General features: G+C 50.7%; 3 protein-coding genes across 3 annotated transcripts in view; 2 read left to right on the forward strand and 1 right to left on the reverse strand.

Annotated features, from left to right (window-relative positions):
• Positions 1-592: 592 nt before the first annotated feature.
• On the forward strand, positions 593-6,038 carry CSUI_006605 (uncharacterized protein). Its single transcript, XM_068066759.1, has one exon. It carries the CDS (start codon positions 881-883, stop codon positions 3,794-3,796), a length of 2,916 nt encoding a protein of 971 aa, XP_067921261.1. The 5' UTR covers positions 593-880; the 3' UTR covers positions 3,797-6,038.
• A 1,540-nt stretch (positions 6,039-7,578) lies between these two features.
• CSUI_006606 (coiled-coil protein) lies at positions 7,579-10,215 on the forward strand. The gene is made up of 4 exons (XM_068066760.1): positions 7,579-8,464; positions 8,556-8,870; positions 8,999-9,464; positions 9,716-10,215. The coding sequence occupies exons 1-4, from the start codon at positions 8,363-8,365 to the stop codon at positions 9,997-9,999; spliced, it is 1,167 nt and encodes a 388-aa protein (XP_067921262.1). The 5' UTR covers positions 7,579-8,362; the 3' UTR covers positions 10,000-10,215.
• A 118-nt stretch (positions 10,216-10,333) lies between these two features.
• Positions 10,334-23,647, reverse strand: part of CSUI_006607 (dead deah box helicase domain-containing protein) — a 20,152-nt gene continuing 6,838 nt past the window's right edge. The window contains exons 5-18 of the mRNA XM_068066761.1: positions 23,019-23,244; positions 22,072-22,399; positions 20,962-21,195; positions 20,161-20,504; positions 19,485-19,525; positions 18,375-18,526; positions 17,850-17,898; positions 17,082-17,176; positions 15,850-15,953; positions 14,694-14,774; positions 14,079-14,148; positions 12,913-13,045; positions 12,477-12,573; positions 10,334-12,074 (exon numbers count right to left, since the gene is read on the reverse strand). Coding sequence (XP_067921263.1) covers positions 14,102-14,148; positions 14,694-14,774; positions 15,850-15,953; positions 17,082-17,176; positions 17,850-17,898; positions 18,375-18,526; positions 19,485-19,525; positions 20,161-20,504; positions 20,962-21,195; positions 22,072-22,399; positions 23,019-23,244 — 1,701 coding nt within the window. The 3' untranslated portion in view covers positions 10,334-12,074; positions 12,477-12,573; positions 12,913-13,045; positions 14,079-14,101. The remainder of the gene's footprint in view (positions 12,075-12,476; positions 12,574-12,912; positions 13,046-14,078; positions 14,149-14,693; positions 14,775-15,849; positions 15,954-17,081; positions 17,177-17,849; positions 17,899-18,374; positions 18,527-19,484; positions 19,526-20,160; positions 20,505-20,961; positions 21,196-22,071; positions 22,400-23,018; positions 23,245-23,647) is intronic.

The raw sequence follows: 23,647 nt of genomic DNA on the forward strand, positions 1-23,647 counted from the left end.
TTTTCCTCTGTCCTTCTTTTTCTTCTTGGAATTCTCGGTCTATTCTTTCATTGCGATCTTCTTTCTGTATGTACATCGATCCACATAGCTGTGGACGTTGTGAGGGGTGGCTCATCTGTTCTCTTTCCGATCAAGTCGATCTTCTTCTTCTGTTTTCTTCTTCTTCATGTGTAGAGACACCTCGAAGACGTCAGGTCTCTTCCTCTTTCTTCTTTCAGAATTCCATTCAAACCTCACGAGCAAAGAGCACATACACACATGCATACACATCTATATACACATATACATGCATTTACGTATACACATACACATTCATATGTATATATATGTATACTTATGTGGGTGAACTCCACTAATCAAACTTTATATGCTTATATACAAATAGATATATAGATATAGTTTACGTATATATCTACTTACGTATATATATATATATATATATGTACATGTACACTCTATGTAAGTGTGTACTATCCGATATTTCTAGATGGATAGAAAGGTATGTGTTTATATCTTTCTTATGTCTTTCTTATTCTCATCTTCTGTTTCTTTCTTCTTGCCTCTTTGCTTTCTTTCCCCATTCTTTATCTAGATAGCGTCTTCTAGAGGATTCTCTTTTCTCCTCTCCGTGAATATCTTGCGAAAGGGGGCACATGGGCTTTCTTCTTCTTCTTTATCTTCTCTTTCTTCTTTCTGTCTCTCTGGACAGGCGCCTCTCACTCCATCCAGAGAGAGAGAGAAAGGAAAGAAGAAGAAGAAGAAGGAAGAGGGTTGGTCGACAATTCCTTCTTTCTTCTTCTTCGCTCCCCCCCTGTTCTCCTCTCTTCATCTCTCTGAAAGTCTTCCACTCTTAGTCGATCACATCTTTCTCATTCTCATCATGTTTGAAGAAGAAGAAGAAGAAATCTCTTCTTCTAGTTCTCTCGAGAAGGAAAAGAGAGACACGGAGAAGAAGATAGCTGAAAATGACGCCGATAGATCTGACAAGAAGACTTCTCCTCCAGAAGAAAAAGAAGAAGCGGACCACTCAGAGAGAAAGATGAATACTTCTCTTTCTTCTTCTTCCTCCTCATCTTGTACTCGTCAGGAGGAGAAGATGAATGTGTGGAGTTTATTTGAAGATCCCTCCTCTTCTTCTTCTCTTTCGCGCGCGGCTGTGGATTTGTGCCCTTCCCCTTCCTTGCCTTCTCTCGCGTCTTCGCAGAGCGACTCCGCTTCTTCTTCTACGATAAGGATGATCTCGTCCATTCTTCGCCCTCCCTCTTCTAACGCAGAAAAGACAGGAAAAGAGAAAGAAGAAGAAGAAGATTTCTTCGATTCTTGTTCTCCCTGCTCGCCCTTCGATATTCCCCCTGTGTCGGTTCATCGACATCCTCCTCCTCCTCCTCGTCAAGATAAAGCAAAAGAAGAAGAAGAGAAAGGTCTTTCTTTTTCTTCTTCTGCTTCTGCAGGTTGTGTAGGAGACGGGCTGGAGAAGAAGGAGAAGAAGAGTGAAAAAGAGAAGAAGTTTACGAGCGTGTCTCAAGGAGGAGGTGGTGGCTCTCAGATCGTGAAAGAAGAAGAAGAAAGGAAGGGAGAGAATGAGATAAAGAGGAAGGAGAAAGAGAGAGAGGGAGAAGACGAGAAGAGAGAGGGAGGTTCGTCAGAAGTTCTGGTAGCTGAGGAGATTTCCTCCTCCTTCTTTTCTTTCTCAAACCCAGTGGAGATGGACTCTTCTTCTTTTTCTTCCTCCTCCTCCTCCTCGTCCTCCTCTCTTCTCCTCTCGAAAGACAGACTCCAAGGAGAAAAGGAAACTAGTGAAGAAAAGGAAGCAACAGAAGAGAAGAAGAAGAAAAGAGATAAGATGACAGTAGAGGAGGAAGAAGAAGAGCTAGCAATGTGGAATATCTCTAGAGATAACCTCCGACAAAGAGATGAAGAAGAAGGAAATAAAGAAAAGACTTCTTTCGCATCGAGCAAGACAGGCAACACGAACGGCCCCTCCTACATCGACTCTTCTTCTTCTTTCGCGTCTTCATCTTCTTCACAGCTTCCCAACGGCGTATCCTTCTCTGTTAATTCTTCTTCTCGACCTTCCTTAGATCACGAGAAAGAAGAAGAAGAAGAAGAAAACAAGAGACAGGAGAGTCGGCACTCTAGTAGCAAGACAGATCACAGTCGATGGACGTCCTTCGAAAGCCTCCCTGCATGCGATCTTTCTCTCATGAATGATGCTCAGGCCTTTTCTTCTTCTTCCGTTGGAGTCCCTGGGTTATCTTCATCTTCTCTCCCTTTCCTACGCTCATCGGACCAAGAGAAGAAAGAAGAAGGAGAACAAGGCTCTTTCTCTTCTCCGTCTTCTGCTGATGGCTCGCTCAAGAAAGAGATGAAGAATAGTGGAAAAGGCCGAGAAGAAGAAGAGGAAGGAGAGGACAAAGAAAAGGATGAAGAGGAGAAAGATCGGAGAGACATTTCGTGTGTGTCTTTATCTGACGGCTTCGCAATGATTTGGGTTAAAGAAGCTTCTCGATCATCTTCTTCTTCAAATTCTTCTTCGTCCGAGACAGGGAGAGAAGAAGGAGAAGGAAGAGCGGGAGGCGTAGAGAGAGAAGAAGAGAAGAAGATGTTGAAGGGAGGCGAAGAAGAGAGAGAGCGAGAACAAGCTCGATTCTTTTCTTCTTCCTTGGTAAGCGTGTCTACGATAAAGGAGAGAGTTGTGGAGATCGACACAGAGAAGAAAGAAGCTGAGAAGGTGTATCAAGAGAGAGACAACTACAGAGGAGGAGATAACTTGATGGACAAGAAAGAGAAAGAAGAAGAAGAAAGCTTTTCAGGTGAGACAATTCTGTCTACGTCTTCCTCTTCTTCATCTTCCTCTTCATCTTTGAGGACATCTCCTATATCTCTTTCTTCTTCGCAGAGTCCCTCTATCTCTTCTTCTCCTATTATCCCCCGCAACTATCTCGAACAAGACCCAGGCTTGTCTATCTCTTCATCTTCATCCTCTCTCCATCCTTCTTCTTCTTCTCTTCCTCTTCATTCTTCTCCGCAATCTTTACCTTTACTTCCCCAGTCAAGTCTTTTGAATCTCCCTGATCGAACGGTCGCTCTTTCCGCCGCGGCGGTGGGGGTATCCACATATGCATCTCTCTCTTCTTCTTCTCAAGGAGAAAATGTTTCAGGAGGAAGTCTCCTAGATTCTTCTTCTTCTTGCTCTTCTTCCTCCTCCTCCTCGTATATTACAGCAACAACGGCAGATGTGGTCGTAGTTAAAAGGAAAGGAGAGACGACCTCATCTGAGGGGGCGAAAGAGAGAGGTGGAGTTCCTAGTCACGTACAGCCTTTCTTTTCTCCTAGAGAGGGGGAAAGCGAAGACAAAGGAAAGCTCTCTCAACAGATAGATGGAGAAGTGCAGTTGGGGTGTAACGACACCTCAACGATCAAGGAAGGAGGAGAAGAAGAAGGAGGTAGAAGGTCACAAGTCTCTCCGCTTGAAGGAGGAAGTTATTCTTCTTCTTCTTCCTCTGCTCGTAGCAATGAAAGAGGAGAGCTTTCTTCTCCTCCATCTTCTCTAAGAGGAAAAGAAGAAGAGAGAGGCGAACAGAAGAAGAAGAAAAGGTCTTCTTCTTTCTCATCAGAAGAAGAAGAAGATCGTGAAGAGAAGAAGGAAGAGAGAAGTCCTAGCCCTACACATCGACATAAGGAGGAGGAGCAAGAAGACGGTCAGGGACATCAGAAAGTTATCTTTCGAAAACTGGTGGAAAAGGATCTTATTACTTCGGGGGGAGGGGGTGATCAATCCAGAGGGAGGGTTTGAGACGGAGCTGGAGCGTGAGTTACGTTTGAGTCGAAGGAGGTACGCCAATCGCATTTACACGAACGCCAATAAGTACCTTCTGGACGAGAAATTCCATGTCTTCCATTGCAAAAGGTGTACGTCACACGTCCTAATAACGGATGCAGATATTGAGGCGCCACCTCGTCGGCGAACAGACAACGCCCCAGTTTTCTGTCCTGATAAAAATCTTGTCAAATTGCATACGAAACCAATTCCTGAACCGGTGAAAGTAAAAAGGCTGAAGGGGCTCGAAACTCAATATCTCCATGCATGCACAGGCTGCGGGCAGCATGTTGCGTATCAGTCAGTCCCACACAACAATCCGGGGGGTGTCCCGATGGTGTATGTGATAGAAACGGCTGTTATCTTTCCAAAGAAGTACGTACAACCCCGGCTACGGTGCAAGGTTTGCGGGTTTGTACCGAAGAATGAACAGCATTTTGAAGATCATAAGCGAAGCAGAGGCCACTGGGACCAAGAAAAAGGCAGCTTTCCTTCTGAAAAAGACAACGCCGACGCCCCTATCAATCCTATTATTGTCGGCTGAATTCTTTCCCTTCCGTTTTTGGGGGGCTGCTGCTTGTGTAGAGTGTATAAGGAAGCTTGTCGGAGACATCTTGTGTCAGGTACAATTTATCCGACTGTTTGCTATCGGTACATACTATCCTCGCGAACTTGAAAACTGAGGCTGGATGTTTTCTCAGTTCAAGTGTGAAAAGCGTTGCTTAGGGGAAACGTTCGCGGTCAGAAAGCAGGATCTGCTTCAACGAGCCTCGCCACAATGTATACTTCATCGGGTCAGTGGTGTATTCGTTTGGGGCGGGATACAAAATCCAGTGGTGCATGTGTGTGTGTATGAAACGGTCCAGGAAGCAGTGTGAGCTTCACCAGCTGTCCTGGCACTGTCGGTACTTCGTTCATAGGCAAGCCATGACTGACGGCGTTTCCTCACTTGGTGTTGCCGGTAGCAAACATTTCAACTTTCGCTCGAAAGCCTCGGCATTGTTTACTTTCGGCTCGAAGTCCTATCATATGTTTTTTTTAAAGGTGACTGGCGTCTTCTACCGACAGACACAGTCGATGAAAAGAACTAACTTGTGCTCATGATCAGGCCTCCGCGGTTAGTAGCTCTGTGCTTGTCTCTTGGGGTTCGTGGCCTTCTACACTACTTGTGGCTGTCGGAAGAGAGGGTACGTGGGTAGCCACACAGCCAAGCCGCTGTATACTGAAAAGCCAGTCTTCAGGTGTTTTTGGTCTACGTCCTTTCAGTACGCTCCCACATCGATGGGACGCGTGAGGAAACCGTCGAACCTACTCGCGAACATCTCTTTTGGTAACACGGACGTTGCATCTCTTCCGGTGGGCCTGTTCAACTTTGCCTGATAGTGAAGGTTCATTCCGACACTTTAGCTCCACCGACGTCTATTTATCAACGGTGCCGTGCAGCTCTGAAGTAGGTATTGTTGCGTTCGGTCTGGCGTATTCTTGCTTGGAGTACCCTCAGTATATAGAGTAGCTATCCGGCTCTTATTCATCGCCTGTCATCTCTTACGGCCGGCGAAGTTCGAGCTAAGCAGACCAGGTGACAGCACAGGCTAGTACGAGGAGCGTGTGGTCGGACTTTGCGAGCCTGTATTAAGCCGTGCGATCACTACAGTACCGATGCCAGAAAAAGGTCGAACAGGACAGAATGCACATCGATGGTGAACTGTGTCGAACAAGACGGCTGCCATAGCGTGCAGCTTCCCAGTTCAGCAGGGATTATCAACGGAGTCAGACCCCAGTGGTCGACTCAGTTGAAGTCTTAGTGCTGACAAAGCGTGCTCGACGGCTGTCGTGCTGCCCCAGCAGCCTGGAGTGAACGTCACGCACCTCCAAGCAAAGGAAGGACACACGTCAGTGTATAAAACAGAGCGTGGGTCCTGTGTGCTTCCGGAGTGGAAACCGCTACGGGGGGACTCCGGCCGTCCCCGGGTCACTCGGCCGCGGGCGGTGACCGCTAGGACGGTCGGTTTCGCGTGCACTCATAGTGAGAGGGGAGAAAAAGGCCGGAATGGATGTGAGGACGTGTTTTTGGTCGCCCTAGATTCCTGGGGAGTTGAGTATGCGGGGGCTATAGCCGGACAACTACCTGTGCCCTAAAAGACTTAATCACTGCAGTCTGTGCTGCACAGCTAAAGTAGTGAGCTATTCCTGCCTCGTCGTGGCGGTACAGGTACGGGCTGCCACGGGGCATGAGACTTTTCTATGGCTTCGGCACGGCCGGGATGTCTATTTCGGCCTCTGGAAGTTTCTCTTTTTCATGTGGAAAAAGTGATGCTCTAGTGTGTTGCCGGTGAATAGACACGTGCACCAGCAACAGGCGTTGAAAGGCAAGCACTTGACAGGGTAGCTCGGGAAGATGATTAATGCGGCGTAGCAACTGCACAGGCAGACAGGTGTCAGAATACAGCTCTGACCCCTACCTGAGGAGTGACTTGACTAGCAAAGCAGAGCCGACTTACCAGGTTTCGGGGCAAATACCGATATTCATGAGCAAGCGCAGAGCCCGCTCTTTCTCTTCCCAAAGCATAGTACGCGACGACGAGATCAAAGCTCCAAAAGGTTACCGTCCACGGGCGAGTGACTTGTAAGGGATCCGACAGGTTATGTGCCTTCACTCTTACAGCGGCGGCGTTGAGTGGGCGCTTTGGTGCTGAGCGGCGATGGCCAGACGGCTTCCGGCTCAACTGTACCCCACCGCTAATCTCATGAAGTGTTACAGTGTGCATGAATCACCAGCTGAAACTGTTGTCGACAGAGGCAGGAGCTCTGTAGTCCGCCCAACCCCTACAGTCGCGAGAGTTCCCCCATCTCAGGCGATCGTGGAAAAGACCCCGCTTGGAGGCGAGGAACGATAAAGAAGTAGTTTCTAGGTGAGTCGAGGACGCGGTGAAGCACTACTACTGTCTTACGAGGTCCGGATGCTACACTTCGGGGAGGCCAGCGATCCCGGCTCCACGCGCGCACGGAACTAGGAGGTTTATGGCTGACTTTCTTGAGCTCGGGTTCTGGTAGCTCTAGAGTCCGCACACCTGACGGAGCAAAGAGCCTTGCACGGTCGGTCGTCGGCACGGGCGAACCTCCGGGTGGAACAACAGGAAGAGCACACTCCACGGTCGTCGCCGGCCTTCCGTTTACCTTAAGTGGAAGAAAGGGAACAACACAGTTCGCTTGTGAGCGAGAAATGCTCGTGCTGCCGCGTGAACCTACCTTACAATCAGTTAACACCCCATTCCCGCAGTTTTCGTGTCCCTATTGTCACTAAGGCTTCACGGACCGTCGGAAGTGAAGTGCCATCACCCTACCTGACAATCAGTTAGCACACCATTCACCATTCCCGCAGTTTCGTGTCCCTGTTGTCACTAAGGCTTCACGGACCGCCGGACGTGGAAAGGCCCGAAGCCGCGCCGGGGACAGCTGTTTCGAGCTTCTGTTTTGTTGTGCGCTACGGCCGAAAGAGGCAGACTTGGGGCACTACTCGCCGACAGTCCTTGCCCCGCAACACTGAAAAGACGTAACGTACTGTCTTCTCCGTCTTCTTAGGGGGATTTCGAGCGCCGGGATTTTCAAGTCAGCTTCCGGCCCCCGGCTGCGGCCGCGAGACGGCGATTCCGATCCCAACCGCCGCGGCTGCTTCGGACTGGCCGCTAGCTGGAGCTGGGACGGGCAGCTTAGCGAGTCGCCAGTGACATTGCGCAGCATTGACCGCCAACATGCCGAATTCCTTCTTGCTGACCACAACTAGTAAGAGTGGGGCCGTCGTTTGTGGTTCTAGTTTTCTGCGAATTTAGAATGCCAACACTGGCGAACTAGTGTGCCTCCAAGGTGGGCGCACCATTGCCGGTCCGGAGACAGTTTCAACGCTCTTCCCCCCCAGGAGGGCAGCGCGGGATTCAAGACAACGGCGCGTTCCCCTCGCGCTGACCAGTTTTCGTCGCCTCTCTTCAGTGACGGCTACAGAGTTGCCTGTACCCACATTTCTCTCTGGCCGGACAACGTAGTCCAAGGAGGGGAGGTCCTCAGGAAGATGGAGGCATCCTTGGCGTGTATGGCGCTGCGGTTCTGATCCTCTCCGTAGAGTGTGCCGTGGCAGCTAAGGAGTTCGCGCGTTTGGCTCGTGCGAAGAATGCTGTGTCCTCAAATGAAGCGTGCTCAGATGGCATACACCTCCACACTTCACTTTTCTAGCGCTTCGCCTGGGGAGGAACCGGAAAGCGGATACGTCCACGGCTGTGAAGCTTCTTCCATTTTCTTGTGAAGCTGGGCATTGCAACCCCAGTCTTTTCTTTCTATGAGACTGCTGCTGTGGCCGGTCTGGTGCTTATTCTCACACAGGAGAAATGTGTTACTGTGCCACAGTCAATTCATGATGTGCCAGTTCGCTAGCTACTTTTTCGTGCAACGCGGACGACTGAACAGAACGACAAGGGATCTGCGCCAGCGGGGTACATCAGGCATCCGCAGCACCATCCCGTTCGGGGGTCACTGGACGTGCCATCCACCATGGCATCGGGGAAGGCCATCAGCGTCGACGCACAGCGCGTTGTCGCCATAATGGAGGAACTTACCGAGAAACTCACCTATCTTTCAGTTGTTACCCGCCAGGTACAAACCTTGGGAAACCTTTCCGTATGTGTCCGGCAGCGAGTAGTTTCTTGGACGGTCATAACGGGCGTGGTCCTTGTGTCTGGCGCAGGTGCTTGAGGGTCTTCAAGGAGATGAGGGCGACAAGGCGACAAATCTGCTCGGCCCTGAGCTGGCGCGAAAGCTGGCTGACCAGATCCGGCTGGAAGAACTGTATCAGGGTAACAGCAACAGTGCTAATGAAGGTTCAATGGTGACGCTTGACACAGAAGATATCCAAGAGATAACCGAGCAGCTCGAGAAGAATACACGGGACATTTGCAGGCGGATGTGCCTCATTCCCAACGTTGTTCAGGAGCTGAGGGCGTTTCAGGAGACGCGTCCTATCAACTCCATGAAGCTCATTCACGCTCTGGCCGACATGCAGGTGAACACAGGACTGTGAAAGCCGACGAGCCAGTAATTGCGCAGACGGAGTTGGTGGCATACACACTAGTTTTCTTGCTACTTGGGGCTGATCACCTTGCAAGTGTGCTGTTCCCTTCACTCCCTCAGGAGGTCATGGTGAAGAGAATGACAATGACAGTTGAGGAAGAGCGTGCGAGACAGGAGCTGCTTGAGCGGTACATTCAGCAAGAGAAATGTGCGTCTCTCCGCCGAGCTGAACTGGAGAAACAGCTCACCTTTCTCCGAACAGAAAGGGAAAAGGCGTCTAGCCGGTCATCTGAAATGATCGTGAAACTTAAAGCAGATCTGCAGGACGTCTTAGACTTCACAGAACAGCGGCTTGCGCAGTTATACGACCAGTACGGGAAGAGGGAAGCTGAACATACGCAAAACTTTGAGATGCGCGCGACCGACCTCCGTTCACGGATTACTCAACAGCGGAAGCATAACGCAGCGATTTTCGCTAGTGGAAAGGAAGAAACTGATACTTTGAAAAGCAAGAAGAAGATCGCGGAGAAAGACGTCGAACGAGTTATCAAAGCATACGACCGTGAAATGTTCGAGAAAGAGGCCAGTAAGTCTGCCCAAATGCACCGGGGCACCTGCGACAGGTGCATACTCCAGCCGAAAGATCCGCAGGTGCCATCGGGTGCCCGCCTGTACAACAAATGTCGTGTCCTCAGAGAATAAAAGGGCCTCCGAGTTCAATGTAGTCTACATATATATATATATGTATATATATGTGCATACGACCTGGTACTACAGCAGGATTGTGAGGGGCCTTCTCTGCATCCAGACAGCTTTTGACTGCTCGGCTCTCTGCAGAGATTAATGAGGTCAAGGCGAAGAACCAAGCGAATAAAGACCTTGTCGAACAGCTGCAGGGCGCGGTGCAAATGATCGATGAAGAAGCAGAGAGAATTCGACAAGAGCAGAATATAGAGAAGGCACGACAAGCCATCTCCCAAACTAGTCTACAAAGACTGTCCGCGGCGGCCACCCTCTTGCAAGCGTACTGGAGAGGTCTCCGACAGCGGGAAGAGTACATCGCGATGAAGAAGAGCGCTCGAGGGAAGAAAGGCAAGAAAGGCAAAGGTAAAAAGAAGTGAAGCTATAGCCGGGTTGTTTGCTTTTTTCGCTTCCCGACAGTCTATTTGCTGTACCGTAGAAAGATACTCTCGGTCTCTCGTTGCGTACAACCGAGCAAAAGAATCAGCGTCTGAGGGTACATGACGACTCTGGCCTTCTGGACCTGTCGCTCCATTCAAGAACGCTGGTCATAAAGCCGACGAGCCGTCCTGCCGCCTCGTCGGCTAGCCCAACCCAGGGCCTTTGGAAGCCCAGCGCTTCGCCGCATAACAAAACGGACGAGCCTGTCGCCCTGGTCTGCTTTGGACAAGACGCTCGCAGCCAAGTCTACAGGGCGAGCCACCAACAGCACAGTGTTGCAACTGCTCTTCACCTTCCACTCATCTGTAGCGGTTGCTCTGCAGAGAACGAGACAAGAGGCTATCTTGTTTCTGCTGTGAGTGGGGTTTCGACCTTTCCGTAACAGATTCCAGGATTCTTCGGTGAGATGCGGGGAGCCTCCTCACGGGCCCTCAGTTCCGAATCGATAGAGCACGCAGTGCCTCTCACTGAAGGTCCTCAGGTCTCGGCTTGGTGGCCGTCGTCTTCAAACACCCAGGACAGCAGTACCGCAGCAGTGCCGCGTATCCGGCGAGAGCGGAAAAAGGGTGTAGGGACAGGCCATGACAGCCCACTTTCGCCCAGATGCACAGCGACAAAGGCGGAAACGCAAAAAGACTTATAGGACGCTGTTAGGTGATAGAAGATACAGGTGTCAAGAAGCCAGACAAAAGCGCCAGGCGTCTATCTAATCGTCGTAGTGCAACAGGACTGCTGACTACAACGGCAATGAAAATGCTTTTCCTGAACTCGGTTTGCGGGCTGAATGGCAGTCAAGCCTGGGTGGTCCTGAGTTTTCACGGAAGGAAGACGACAGAGCAAAGGTAGACCGTGCCCAGGAGGTAACACCAGACAGACGATAAAAAAGACTGACACAGAAGCAGACAACTCTGTCTGAAACGCACGACTACAATGAGCCGAACTGCGGTGATAGTCCTTTATATTCAAGTTACTTGGCCTGGCAGTGAAAAAAGCATCTGCTTGGCCTGCAGTTTCACTCCACGGTAACGACGGCCAGGTGTCACCTGATCTGAAACCAGCAGCAGTATGGGTGCCGCTCTCCCTCACTTTGCTCACTAGCTTCTTTCGAACCCAGCAGGTTCTTAACGCGGTCGCGGCTGGACGCGACGTAAGAAGGCTGCGGTTAAAGGATAACAACATTCTTGAAGGCTTCGGTCTAAGGAGACCTTCCAATGTCCGACTTCACGAAAGTGTCACACCGGCCAGTGGCCAGCCAGTTGGGCGGTGGTAGCACATTCCGTGCACGCGGTTCGGACGCGCAGGGACAGTTAACAGAGCTAACCACACCCCCTATACACTCTCAAATCAAAGAGGGTTTTTCTCCGCGGGTAAGTTCGATTCAGATCTCGACAGTTGCTGGAGAGATGCTTGCCCCCGTCTTCCCGTCTACCGACCCAACTGCCAACCTTTCAGGACAGGGCACTGCTCCCTGGTGCTGGTCACCTGATCGCTTTGCCATCATCATTCGAAATCTTCCTCGGCCCCGCATGTCCTGCCCTCGTCTTTGCCTTCCCGAAAAGTTAACCCCGCACCACGTAGACAGGCTTCCGGAATTTAGAAGTTAGGGCCCTGAGTTCGTCACGGGACCCTTCTCTACCGTTGCCGTGGTTGCCTAGGACTGACCACGACCGTAGAGATAGGCGTGCCTTCGTCTCGTCGTTCTTCTGAAGCCTGCTCGAGAGCCGTCGACTAAGTTACGACATACTTCAGGCAGAACGGGAAGGCGAAAGAAGTTCGGAGTGACTGCTGACGAGACCGACAGAACGTCTAAGACTGGAGCCGCTCGGTCGCTTGCAAACAGATTCGAGTTACGGGCAAGGATAACACCCGAATGACAGGCGTTAACTACGTGTCCCAGAAACCTGTATCATTCTGCCAGGCACCAGCTGCTTGTCGATGACCGCTCTCCCTCTCCCTCCTGAAGTCTACTCTTCCCATGCCCGATTTATCTTTCAGGCTACCGCGCCTGCCACTCCTGATGGCCGCACAACACAGGAACAGCCCACCAAAGCTCACGATTCCCATGGCTAGCACTGGATCATCGGGCCACTAGCCCTTTCGACAGTCTTGCTGGTGGTGCGGTTACTGAAGATCGGGACGCGAGCAACAGTGTCGTTTCACTTCGGTGTTACTTCAGTTGCATTCTACCACACTCCAGCTTCTCACGAGAACGTATACAACAAGAGGATTCAGTCAGCGAAGCACTTCTTGAGGCTGTAGGGGAGCGCTGTCACATCACGGTAGAGGCGGTTGAGTCTGTTCGTAGGATTTCACCGGCCTAAATACCCCGCTCCCCACACCAAACTGTCCACCGGTAAATTGCATATCCATCAAAGCAATAAACACTGCGGACGATCACTACACATCTCTTTCTTACCGTGTGGCAGAGAACCGCCGATCAGATCTACTCAAGCGCCGCTCCTCGTGCCGCTCATTGTCCCACCAAGACCTTCCCGCACGCGGCCTATAGTTCCCTGAGAAAAAAAAGAGCAGCTTCGGTGAGCCTCGCAGCATACTATATGTCCGGGAATGTCAACACGCACTTATACGCAAGCTAGAGGCTCTGTTTTTCGCTGTGTGGGCGGCCAACTTCAGCAGACTGAGAGAGTCACTGCGGACTGGTATTTCCCAAGCTGGGCACTTAGCGTGCGCGCGTTCCTGCATCTGTGTGTTTTTTAAATTGAACGCTACCACGAGCGTCCCCCCGCTTTTCTAACCAGGTTGTTACGCCACCTGGTGTAGCACGAAGCGACCTCCCGAGGGTCCCTGCGAAAGGCCTTATCACGGCGAAAAAGGAAGCGAGGAGAACTCACCCGAACTGCCTCTAGAGCGATACTCTCCCCGGCCATAGAAGGCTGCCAAGTCTCTTTCGTCGCTGTCTTCCGTTAGGAGAGGAGTCGCTAGCTCTGACGGTCTGTCAATCCGAATCTCGTCTCGATGGTCTGCCTGAAAGTAAAAGTGCGCCGAACTGCAATGACGCAGATCGCTGAGCACGTCCGAAACCCATCGCGAGGGACAGCACTGTCCCTTATGATCTTTCGCATTAGACGGTCTTCACGGACAAGCCACAAAACTCCCATGGCAACGCTTGCCGACAGTGGAAAAAGTTTCCATCGTATTTCGCTCCAGGAGAAAGGAGAGACAGACACCGTGAGAAGGGACGGCAACTACAAGGGAAGCCCTGACTGCTTTGCACAAGACAGAGACTCAACTGGAAGTCGGCCAGTGCAAGCGTGACAAGTTTCCGCAGTCGCCACTTCGCACTCCGAGTGGCGCCCTCACTCAGGAAGACTATATTTCCCTTTGTATCTCATATGCATCTCTTTGACTGATCCACCCCCTCCCTTGACGGAGTTCCCGACGTCGCGCAGTTACAGGTACAGCTCAAGTGTTCCGGAGCTTTTTCCTATCAAGTGCGCCTGCCGTCGGGCCACTTCGTGTGCGGTCTTATGTCTAAAAGGCAGGAGTAAAACGAGAGCGAATGTTGGTCTCACAACAGTACCAATGAGTGCAGCACTACGTACAGGAGCTAATGAAGTCTTCGGAAGCTACAGACTCTGATAAATGCCACCGAACTACGCTAGACGGAGTGTGACGTCAACGAAAGGAGAAACAACTCAAACAAAGCTGACAACTCCAGCGCCTCTGATGGGCAGCAGCAAGCCGAAAGGTCTCAGAAAGATTGACAGTGTCCGGAAAGCGAACACCTGAACGGCTCAAACCGTCCCGCAATGTCTTGAAGGCGCTGTGGTTGCATGTTCTCAGGTGGCGGGCTGGTGAGAGCTCGGTGGCCCCCCTCCGTGTTCCTTTCTCTCCTTTATCTATTTCATGGAGGGTGTGACCACTTCGGATTTGGTCTACGGACGTCTTAAGTCATACCGTGCCCGCTAAAGTGTAGGGTTATGAAACTCCATCATACTGTACGCTGTCCGACCCACACAACAGATGCAAGTAGGATACGTACTCAATCAAAGCTTACCCTGCCTCTCTTCTCAAAGGCTGTCAGAAACTCATCTGCGAGTTCAACTGGGAGATCGAAGTAAGAGATTCTGTGAGCGACAGTGAGAGGAAGCATGCTACCACAAACGTAGCAATATCGAACGCTCAGAAGAGATCCACGACAAAGACAAGTCTAAAGGACGCCTAGGAGAAAAGGCCGACAGTGGGACTGTGAGTTCCGTAGCATAACAGGCCTGCTGATCGAAAAGAATGCAGAGCTTGTGTTAGACTGGCTTGTAACGCAGACAGTCGGTCGCCGACTTTCTTCGTGTGGATCCATGTTGCTGGGAGCAAGAAACAGTAGGGTGAAAGTTGCGTCTTCTGTTGATGCTCATCCAACCAAAAGTGAACGAGAGCTACCAAACACTACGATGCATCTGCATTTTCACATGTACGAAGATACGCGTGTTTATCTATTAGAACTGACTTTGTACGTACCTAGAAGGGAGGAAATCCACGAGGGCGTACACTCAACTCTGCCTACAGCTTACTGTACCAACGAACGCTCGACACCTGTACTCGAGTAATCCGGTTGCAATACAAATCACTCACCCTGTTGGCCCCTTTTGTTCAGGCAGCCCGTTCTTTCACTTACTTCCGATCTGCGTTGCTCCGCCGGATGTCACCAAGGGGAGAGGGAAGCTGAATGTCCACGTTCTCGGATACCAGCCGGATCCTACAGACAAGATATTAAGACGATAAAGGGACACGAGTCCTCTACCTGCCAGCCTGGCATGGCGCAGAACCAGTGCAAGAAAGCAAGGATGTCAAGGACTACCTCCTGGTAAATGCTTAACGTGAGCCCGCTAGAAAGTCGTACGGAGACACACTTTTGGCCTCGCTTTACACGACGAATCCATCCTCGGTCGAGCGGGATGCAAGCATCTTGCAACCTCTCTGTGAAGACGCCAGCTAACTTCAAGCCGGATTTGGATGACACTTCAGCGCAAGCACGTTTCACGTCTTCGGGCATTAGAGGAGAGGCCTCACGGGCTCCGTTGCCATTCGAGGCCCACGGGCGGGGCACAATAATGCAAAAAAGATGTAAATGCAGACGCGCACACGACACTCTACGGAGTTCCAATCAAAGGCTGCTCAGGACGAAGGAGAAAACCGTAGTGTGTTCTGTTGCCCACATCACTCCAAAGCACCTTGAGCCCGTTCAAAGAGACGAGAAAGCGTGGATCTCACATGTGCGCCATCGGCACATTCATAACTCCAGAGGGGAAACGAGAATCTACTGGAAACGCACCGGTGTATTAGCTTCATTTTATGTGAGCAGTCTTGCGTAGAGACACTGTACTCCAGGGGCGGTATGTAGCGACCTGCTGCACCCTTGGCTATACATTTAAGCATCCTTTGAGCGCGGAAGTGCCACCAAGCACTGAGTCCGTGTGAAGAACGTTGTGGCAACAGAGACAACACAAGCTAACCTTCTACACAGATCAAGCTCCCTACAGATATGCCAGTCATTCATGAACTCTCGGCAGTCGGCCGACTTACTCCTGGGAGTAGGTCCGGACCTCTGTCTATCCATCTATGCCACCATCTACATGATATCACAGCTGCGTACCCGCGCGAAGCCATAAACCGTTGAACGCGAGTGGAGATGTACTATGCACCCTACCTACGTGCACAGATCCCCACAACGTGTGAGACTGCCCCGTGCGCTGCCGATAGTAATACGGTTTCTCTACCACTACGAAGCAGTTTGGATGGACAGTATCTTTACTCTCGTCAGCAGCACCGACCAGTAGTACACGTCGCTGGAGGACTTCCATGGTCGCTGAAGATTCGTGAACGCCAGAGTCCGGAGACCAGACATGGACGTGAGCAACGATCGTTCCGGAACCCTCTACAGCACAATTCACACAGAAGCCCAAACTCGACAACAACAGTTGGCCCCACGCGCATAGACGGGAACTTTACACACCACAATGGACCCCGATTTGCGAGAGCGAAGACACGCCACACAACTGCAAGTTCACCCGTAAAAACTGCCGTTTCCCCGGCGGACATGCGCTTGCCTCGCCTGTACTTATCGGCTATCAGAAGATGCAAAGCCGGTACATACCAAAATATTCACTGGGTTCAACAGTAAGTTTAGACAGTCCACGGGTCCCTCGCAAGAGAGTGCAGTTCTGTGAAGGTGACCTGGTAAAGGTCGAGTCTGACAACAGCACTGTCCTCAGTGTGCTTGCTAGACTCGACTTGGGAACTAACACAAAACTCGCCAAGAAACCAAAGAAGTACATGCGTAAACTTAAGCGGCTCGCACCTAATCCGGCGTGCGGTTGTATGCCGTAATACATGGATATGATTCCGTGTTCACTCACACTGCGCAACACATTTTTCTTGTGCTTCAAGCATTCAGAAGCTTGGTTTGGCCTAACCCCAATGTGTGTACTGCCGGTGCGAAACCGCTACATCCAGCGGCTTGGATATTGCGAAAAAGTGTCACCTCATGCAGGAAAGTACTTCCTTCTGGTGGCTTCACTATGATTTTACCTAAAAGATGGGGACGTGACTATGCACGCGTTCTCTTGTACGTAGATACGTCCCTGGGGTAACAACACTCGTGTGAGAAGATACTCTGAAAGTGATCTCCGCAGACAGAACATGACAGAAGGCAACCAAATGGTGGCGAGGGCGATGATGGCACCTGATTGCAACTGCACTGAAGTTCTCTGTTTTCTCTAAGGACGGAGTATCCGAAAAGGAGACAGAGAAATGTATCCAACCTCTATGGGTATATGCAGGACGACCGACTCAGAGCACCCTTACACATGAAACCAAAACGCCTTAGACAACGTGACGCATGCAGCCGACGCGCGTGAGCTCCGGTTCTAAGGCACAGAGATATACGTATATGTCCCGGTATGGAAAAAAGCATGCACTCCAGGCTTTTTACTGTTGGAGTACCTTCGCGTTAGCAGCCACGGCGAGTGCCCTGGCAAGGACATCTGTTGAAGAAACTCCGTACATTTTCGCCCTGCGCAAAAGGTCTTGAGCGGTGGAACGGAACGTCGGTAAAACTGCAGGGGAGACGACGTCGAGCAGCCGGCTGGCCGAGTCGGCCTAAAGGAATCAAGCTCACTATGGCATAAGCTCAGTCACAAGCCTGGCTGATTCTGAAGACGCTCACGAGCGCCCTCCAGTCCCCTCAGAAAAACAGAACTAACCTTTGCAGTCGGATCGAAGAACTGAGATTCTTATCTCGTGTCCGAGCTGCCATGTAGAAGAGAGGAGCAAACAGAAAATCTGGTGCTCGCACTACCAGTTGGTAGTGTACCTCGCAGCAACCCGAAGCGCGAATGTGGCTGGCGCAATACTGCCCCCCAGAGTTCCGATCTCGGGGTGCCGCTTACGACGAGAACGGACAGTTAAGCTGAGAGGAAGATCTTGTACACTACGTTCGGTAGTAATCGAGTTCCGACTGCAGGGAACCCTCGCGCAACGGGCTCCACATGTACCTCCGTGTACTTAACTGTACCTGTATGTACCAGTATGTACAAGTATGTACAAATAACCTAGAAAGACAACAAGTCTCACAAGCAGACCAACGCGTAGTTTTCGTTACGGACTTGAAGGATACAAAGCCACTAGATAAGGAGTGGCGCTGCGCTTTGGGTGGATCGAGAGTGGCCCTCACGACAGTACAGAGAACCACTGGGTGCACGGGAGTATGTAAACGAAATGGCCGTGGCAAGAATACACGAAACTAGCGTCGGTGAAGGATGCGACTCTTTACCCGGGATCGCAGGACCGAGGCCGCAGACGGAAGCGGAACGAATTTGAATCTGAAGAGAAAGCACACGGGAAGTGACAGAAACAAAGCGAAGTGTGCTGCACCACGAGAATCTATAAGAGGCTCTCTTGTCTGAAAAGATACACGTCGAAAACAGTTAGGCCATGTTGTCATCTCAGGCACGACTGTAGAGAGTGGAGTACTTCTATGCTTAACAGGCGCTGATGCAAACCGTCGCCAGGCAAAGGCACTGTACCCGCACATAGGCGAAACGATACGATGCCAGCTCACCATTACACCTGCGTGAAAAGTGAAGAACGCGATACATATACAGCCATGTGTAACGTTTAAGCTATATGCTGAAGAGTGCCACGACGTTGGCGGGGAGGTTTCCGACAACACTGCAGGAAGTAAGTGCATGCGCAGGAATCCTCGCGCATCAAAACAAAAGAACTCGAGAAACGAGCTTGGACACTATTTTCAAGTGACTACCTTCCACTCATAGACGGGTGTTAGCAGGGGACGTACTTGAAGCCACAGGACTGCTCCAGACGCTCGAGGTCTCGAGTTTCTTGGGGCGTAACAAGGACTATAGATTTGCCAGCCCGTCCGGCCCTCCCAGTTCTACCGCTGCGGTGAATGTATGTGTCGGCATCTCCCGGTACACCACAATGAATCACCTGGGAAAGAGAAAGAGAGAAACGGAAAAATGTTTTCACCTGTCTGTAAGTGCCTCCTCTACATCAATTCGGTGAGAGCCCTCTGTTTGAACGCTCTCCGCAGAAGCATGGAGACTCGAACATACGGTGATGCGACATGACAGCCCCGCTTGACAGCCAGCCTCTCTGCCACAGGCAGTGTTGTACTCATGCCATATTCTTCAGCACCGGCGATATCTCGCTGCTTATTTGAAAATGGTTCCACATCTATAAAGTATACACATGCAGGCACCGTATTGTCAGTATTGAGTTACCCCGAACAGACAGCACCTTAGCACTAGACCAAGGAGCATTGAAAGTTCTTGCCTAGCTACATCGATCACCTCCCAACTGCCTTTCGATTGTGCCAGAGTTGATTGATTATAAGGGGCAGAGAGAGGGAATGAGTAATCCTTGTCACTTGGGTAGCATGTTTGCTGGGAGTGGCGCCTTCAGGATAAATACACAGGATTCCAGGGGCCACTGTGCCGCGACAGAGACGTGCGAAGTCGCCGTACGGTGCGCTCAGGCCGGCGGACCTCTGGCTTAGCCATTTATCGGGTCGAACACCAAACTACGCGAAAGTATACGAGACATAGGGAGCGCTGATTCTCTCCACGGAGGGACACGGAGCAGCATGCCGTATTGCCGGCAACCAGAGCAACGCAGACAGAGCGAACGCGCAAAAAAAAAGCACACGTTGCAGCCCTCTAGTAGACGTACGTAGCACTAAACCTACGGACGCCCGCGCTCCTGAGCGAGCCGACTACTACTAGAAAGGGTATGTTGTACAATTCGAGATGAGGCTGTGCGTTGAGATATCTGTTACGTATGAGTATCTGGTCTTTCGTAGAAGAGTTTGTTAGTATTTATGTCATCATTGATAATCTTAGGCCTATTTGCAGAAATTCGATCTTTAAGTACCCGACAGTCCTCTCACCAGGTCGACGGTGTCGATGTCAAGACCTCGAGCTGCTACGTCTGTGGCAACAAGTAGTTTATACCTCCCTGAATGCATTCAGTTTGTTTTTTTTTCACAGAGAAGCACCCAGGTAATCTTACCGACAAGTCGGTGAGTGCCCACGCACACATGCAAATACAGTCGAGTACTTTCAAGCAGCCGTGTAGACTCCGTCATCTGCGCCGAGTCAGTGCGTATTATTCTCTTAGCGGGGTCTCGCAAGCTTGATCAATGAAGGGTTTTGCGAGGACGGGCAGAAAAGCGGCTTCTATAGCGTCCTAGCTGGTCACGAGACTCTGTACGTTTCCGCCTCGTCTCGCTTGTGATTAGTTACCGCGTGGACCGGCTTACAACGGCCTGAACTGGACGGAGTAAGATACCGATGGAATTAACACGGCTACTAGCTCTAGTGCAGATGGAAGAAAGGAACACCAACTACGGAACGCTTGGTCTCCAACTTGAGTTCGGTAACGGAAAATGCCTTAACTTTCGTGCACTTCGTAAGCTGTTGGACAACTTCTCTTTCGATGAAAAGCATAAGATGTTCATTTGACAGAGATTGAGATCTAGATACTCCTTATAAATCTGTTGTTCTGCTGTCTTCCTGAGTGAAATGTATGACTACAGTCTTCCTTTTGAGAACTCGAGCTCCTACCTTTACGAAATCCCTCCATGACAGCCTGTCTAGTTTCTTGCCCAATATCGCCGTGTAGAACGGCAGTATCCACCCCACCTCCTCCCAGGCCTCCCGAATTCGCCAAGCCGTCGGCATCCGCCTTGGTTGGGACGAACACGATTGCTTGCTTTCCGCTTTCCGACTCAGCTAGTACAAGATCTTGCAGAAGTGGACCAGCGACAGATGCAATCGAACTACTTCCTCGAGATCCCTTCGAGGACGAACGTGATGATGAACGAGAAGAGAATGAGCTTCTTCCCCCTCCGCCGACAGTAGGAAGATCCGGAAGACGGACCGCTAGATGTTGGACTGTGCTTGATGTTCTGTATCAAAGAAAGATTGATTGCCGGACAGCCGAGAAGGCAGCTGAAGTCTTAAACAAGCAAATTCAAGCGAGGAATTCGCTAGCGAGGAATTCATATTGCCTCAAGTACGCCCCCACCGCGTGAACTGTGAATTGCATCTGAACTGAAACGATGCGCTCCGAATACATGTGAAGCCATAGTCAAACACAGGAATCACATAGGATGAAAGATGTCTTCTTTCGATGAAAAACCAAGAAAACGACGTGCGGTTCTGGCTGCCCGGCGAATACGATGCCTGTCAACTACTTTCTCCCCGTTGTACCGCGCTACACTGCCTGCGCTTATCAAAGGCACCCCCGCAACCACTCTCGCTCCCACGTGCTTGCGCGTAGGGGATTGCACATTAGTACGGGGTGCTTCTCACAGTTCTGAAATAACGGGCGCGAGCAGATCTTGAATGGTCGGCGATCCCTACCTTAGTTTGCGTTCTGCTAAGACATCAACGTGAAAGGGATTTTGGAGGTAAGCCGAAGCTACTTCTTCAACCCATGGTGGAGTAGTCGCAGAGAAAAGGACCATCTGAGCTCTCGTAGGTCTATTATCTCCAGGCCGGAGAATGGCTTTGAGTATTTTCTCCACATCTTCAGCAAACCCGAGCTTAAGCATCTCATCGGCCTCATCGAGCACAACATGCCGAACAGACGAGAGACTGAGGAGAAAAAAAAAATCTCACCAGGGAGACTCCATGTCCAACACTAGAGGTATATATGTGTGTTGTTGTTTGTCTACAAGCCACGCCGATACACAGGACGGAGCTCGGCCCTGGCGAGTTCAGAAGGTGCACAGGTTGTATTAGGGCCACAGTCGTGAATCAGAAGAGGAAGCCTTAGCCACCTTTGGCGATACACACCAACAGAGCACTGCTTAGTACAGGGGCATGATACTCATGTATCAGCCGATAGTCAGTACACCATACTGCCTGTACTTTTGTGTGCGCGTCGTCTGGATGGAAACTAATGGTATGGAACCACTGTGGAGAAAGACACGGCGTCTGAGAGTTCATGTTCCTCTTTTTCGCGTGACAAGTAAAACTTGTGCAGACACAGAAGATGAGGAGGAAAAACACGTGTAGTAAGCTTTGTCTCTCTTTCCATGTAGACACATACCTGCTTCTACGAGTGAACAACATATGAGCAGACGTGTGTAGGCGACAGACTGTGAAACGAAGTGAGCGCTACAAACTTGTCCGTGGACCCAGCTTCCCATTATCTGTATAGTAGTCGTCCCAAACTCGCCCACTACTCCAGAGTAATGGGCGAGCTTGCCGTAGAGGACGCACACAAGAACTCATCAACCACTCCCGACCTCGTTAGTGGACTGGGTGCCCCCTATATGGTGTTGCAGTAATACGAGGAAAGCCCTGCTCAGGTCTTACAGGCTACCCCCGAACCAGCCAGCCCATGCTCAGTCCTAAATGCAGAGTCATGCCACCACGCGTCCTCGGGTGGAGGAAGGCTCCATACCACCATTATGAAGTTCTAGCTTTGAACAAGAACGTGCATGGACGCAAGAAAAGGATGCTTACGTAATTTCAGTTTGGATGACATCCTTGTCTTCATTGAGCCCCATCAGATCGATGAGTCTGCCAGGCGTCGCTATAAGAACGTCAAGTCTCCCACTCCTTACAGATTTAGATCCCTCTACGGTGTAGTAGTGTCCAGTTCTGTTCGCTTCTGACTTGCTTCCAGACGAGGGAGTACGTTCTCCAGCAAACCCTTTTGCCCGCTGTTTTTCTCGTTTAAGACGCCGTAACTGACTCTCAATCGGAATACCGCCGTAGACACAGAAGGAGGTAAGGTTCAAAGACTCACCCAAGTGAGCAACCTCCTCTGCAACTTGGCGAGCAAGTTCTCCTGAATGGACAGGTACACGGGTGAATACTGTTGAAGACTCCTACGTACACATGATTTTATACCTATATAGTACAGCGGGGCTTCACCTGCCGCTTGAAATCCACGTGTCCATAATATGCTCTGGTAGCCATAGCACGTTCGGCTTCAACCTTTCACGGAACGCTCTGTAACTGCGGGTTAGCACAAACAATCTGGGTGCATAAGCATCAGAAGATCAAGATGATATCCGAAGACAGAAAAGAGCTCCCACCGAGATAACAAGCATATCCAGCCACCAGAGCCTGCCGAGTGCATCTCCGAAGAGGGTCACCTCGAATCTAGTATGAGTGCAGCGAGCCAGTACACATGGATGAGCTGCTCCATCACGAAACAGGATAGAGAAAGGAAAAACGACAGCTGGAATGACGCTTCACGAAGATGACCTCGGGGTGTAGTCCTTCTCGTAACGTGTCCGCATCATCTTTATTCTGACAGGCAGACACAGAGCTAGCCCCTGCTTTGAAAGAGCGGCACCGGGCATACCACTCGAGAATGTTCATATGTAGCAAACTATATCCAGTTGGTATCTAGAGATGACATTTCTGCAGTCGCCTGGCACTCTCGCAAGGAACGAGCTTACTGGTCGGCTCAAGAATAAGGATTCTTGGTTGCTCGTAGAAAGCAGACGATTGTATAGTACTGGACTTCCTTTGCACGGAAATACCGTCAGGGGAAGCAACGTCCGCAAGAGTATCCCTGTACTCCCGCTCCATAAGGGGCAAGGCAAAGCCGATTGTCTTCCCACTCCCTGTCTCACTCCGAGCAATGACGTCTCGACCCTCATATAAAGCAGCGTAGCTTTTCTCCTGACAGTGAAGGGAGAAACGAGAGCACAGACAAACAAATTACGATAGACCTGTGCGTTCTTGTCAGAACTATCCTAGCAGCCTTTCTTTGGTAACTCACTCTGGCGCGCTTTCCTTCTGTTGTACAACCGTCGGCAAGCGACACGTGTACGCGCCTGAACAAAAAAGCTAGCGTCTTTCGACTTCGTCAGCGTACACACTGGTGGTCGAGACGGTGAAGTTCCGGCGCCTCTTGGAGGCCGAATTATCGTCTGACGCAGTAGAAGCAGTAGACCTCGTCTCGTGCTGAAGTGACCCCTGCACAGAGCCTTCGTCTGTGTACCCATACACTTCATATATTCGTGTTGAACTAGTAGCTGTAAGACAGGAGAAATTTCAAGATGGACTGATCGGGAATTGAACC

Source organism: Cystoisospora suis, assembly GCF_002600585.1.
Source record: "Cystoisospora suis strain Wien I chromosome Unknown contig_3369, whole genome shotgun sequence".
Lineage (NCBI taxonomy): Eukaryota > Apicomplexa > Conoidasida > Eucoccidiorida > Sarcocystidae > Cystoisospora > Cystoisospora suis.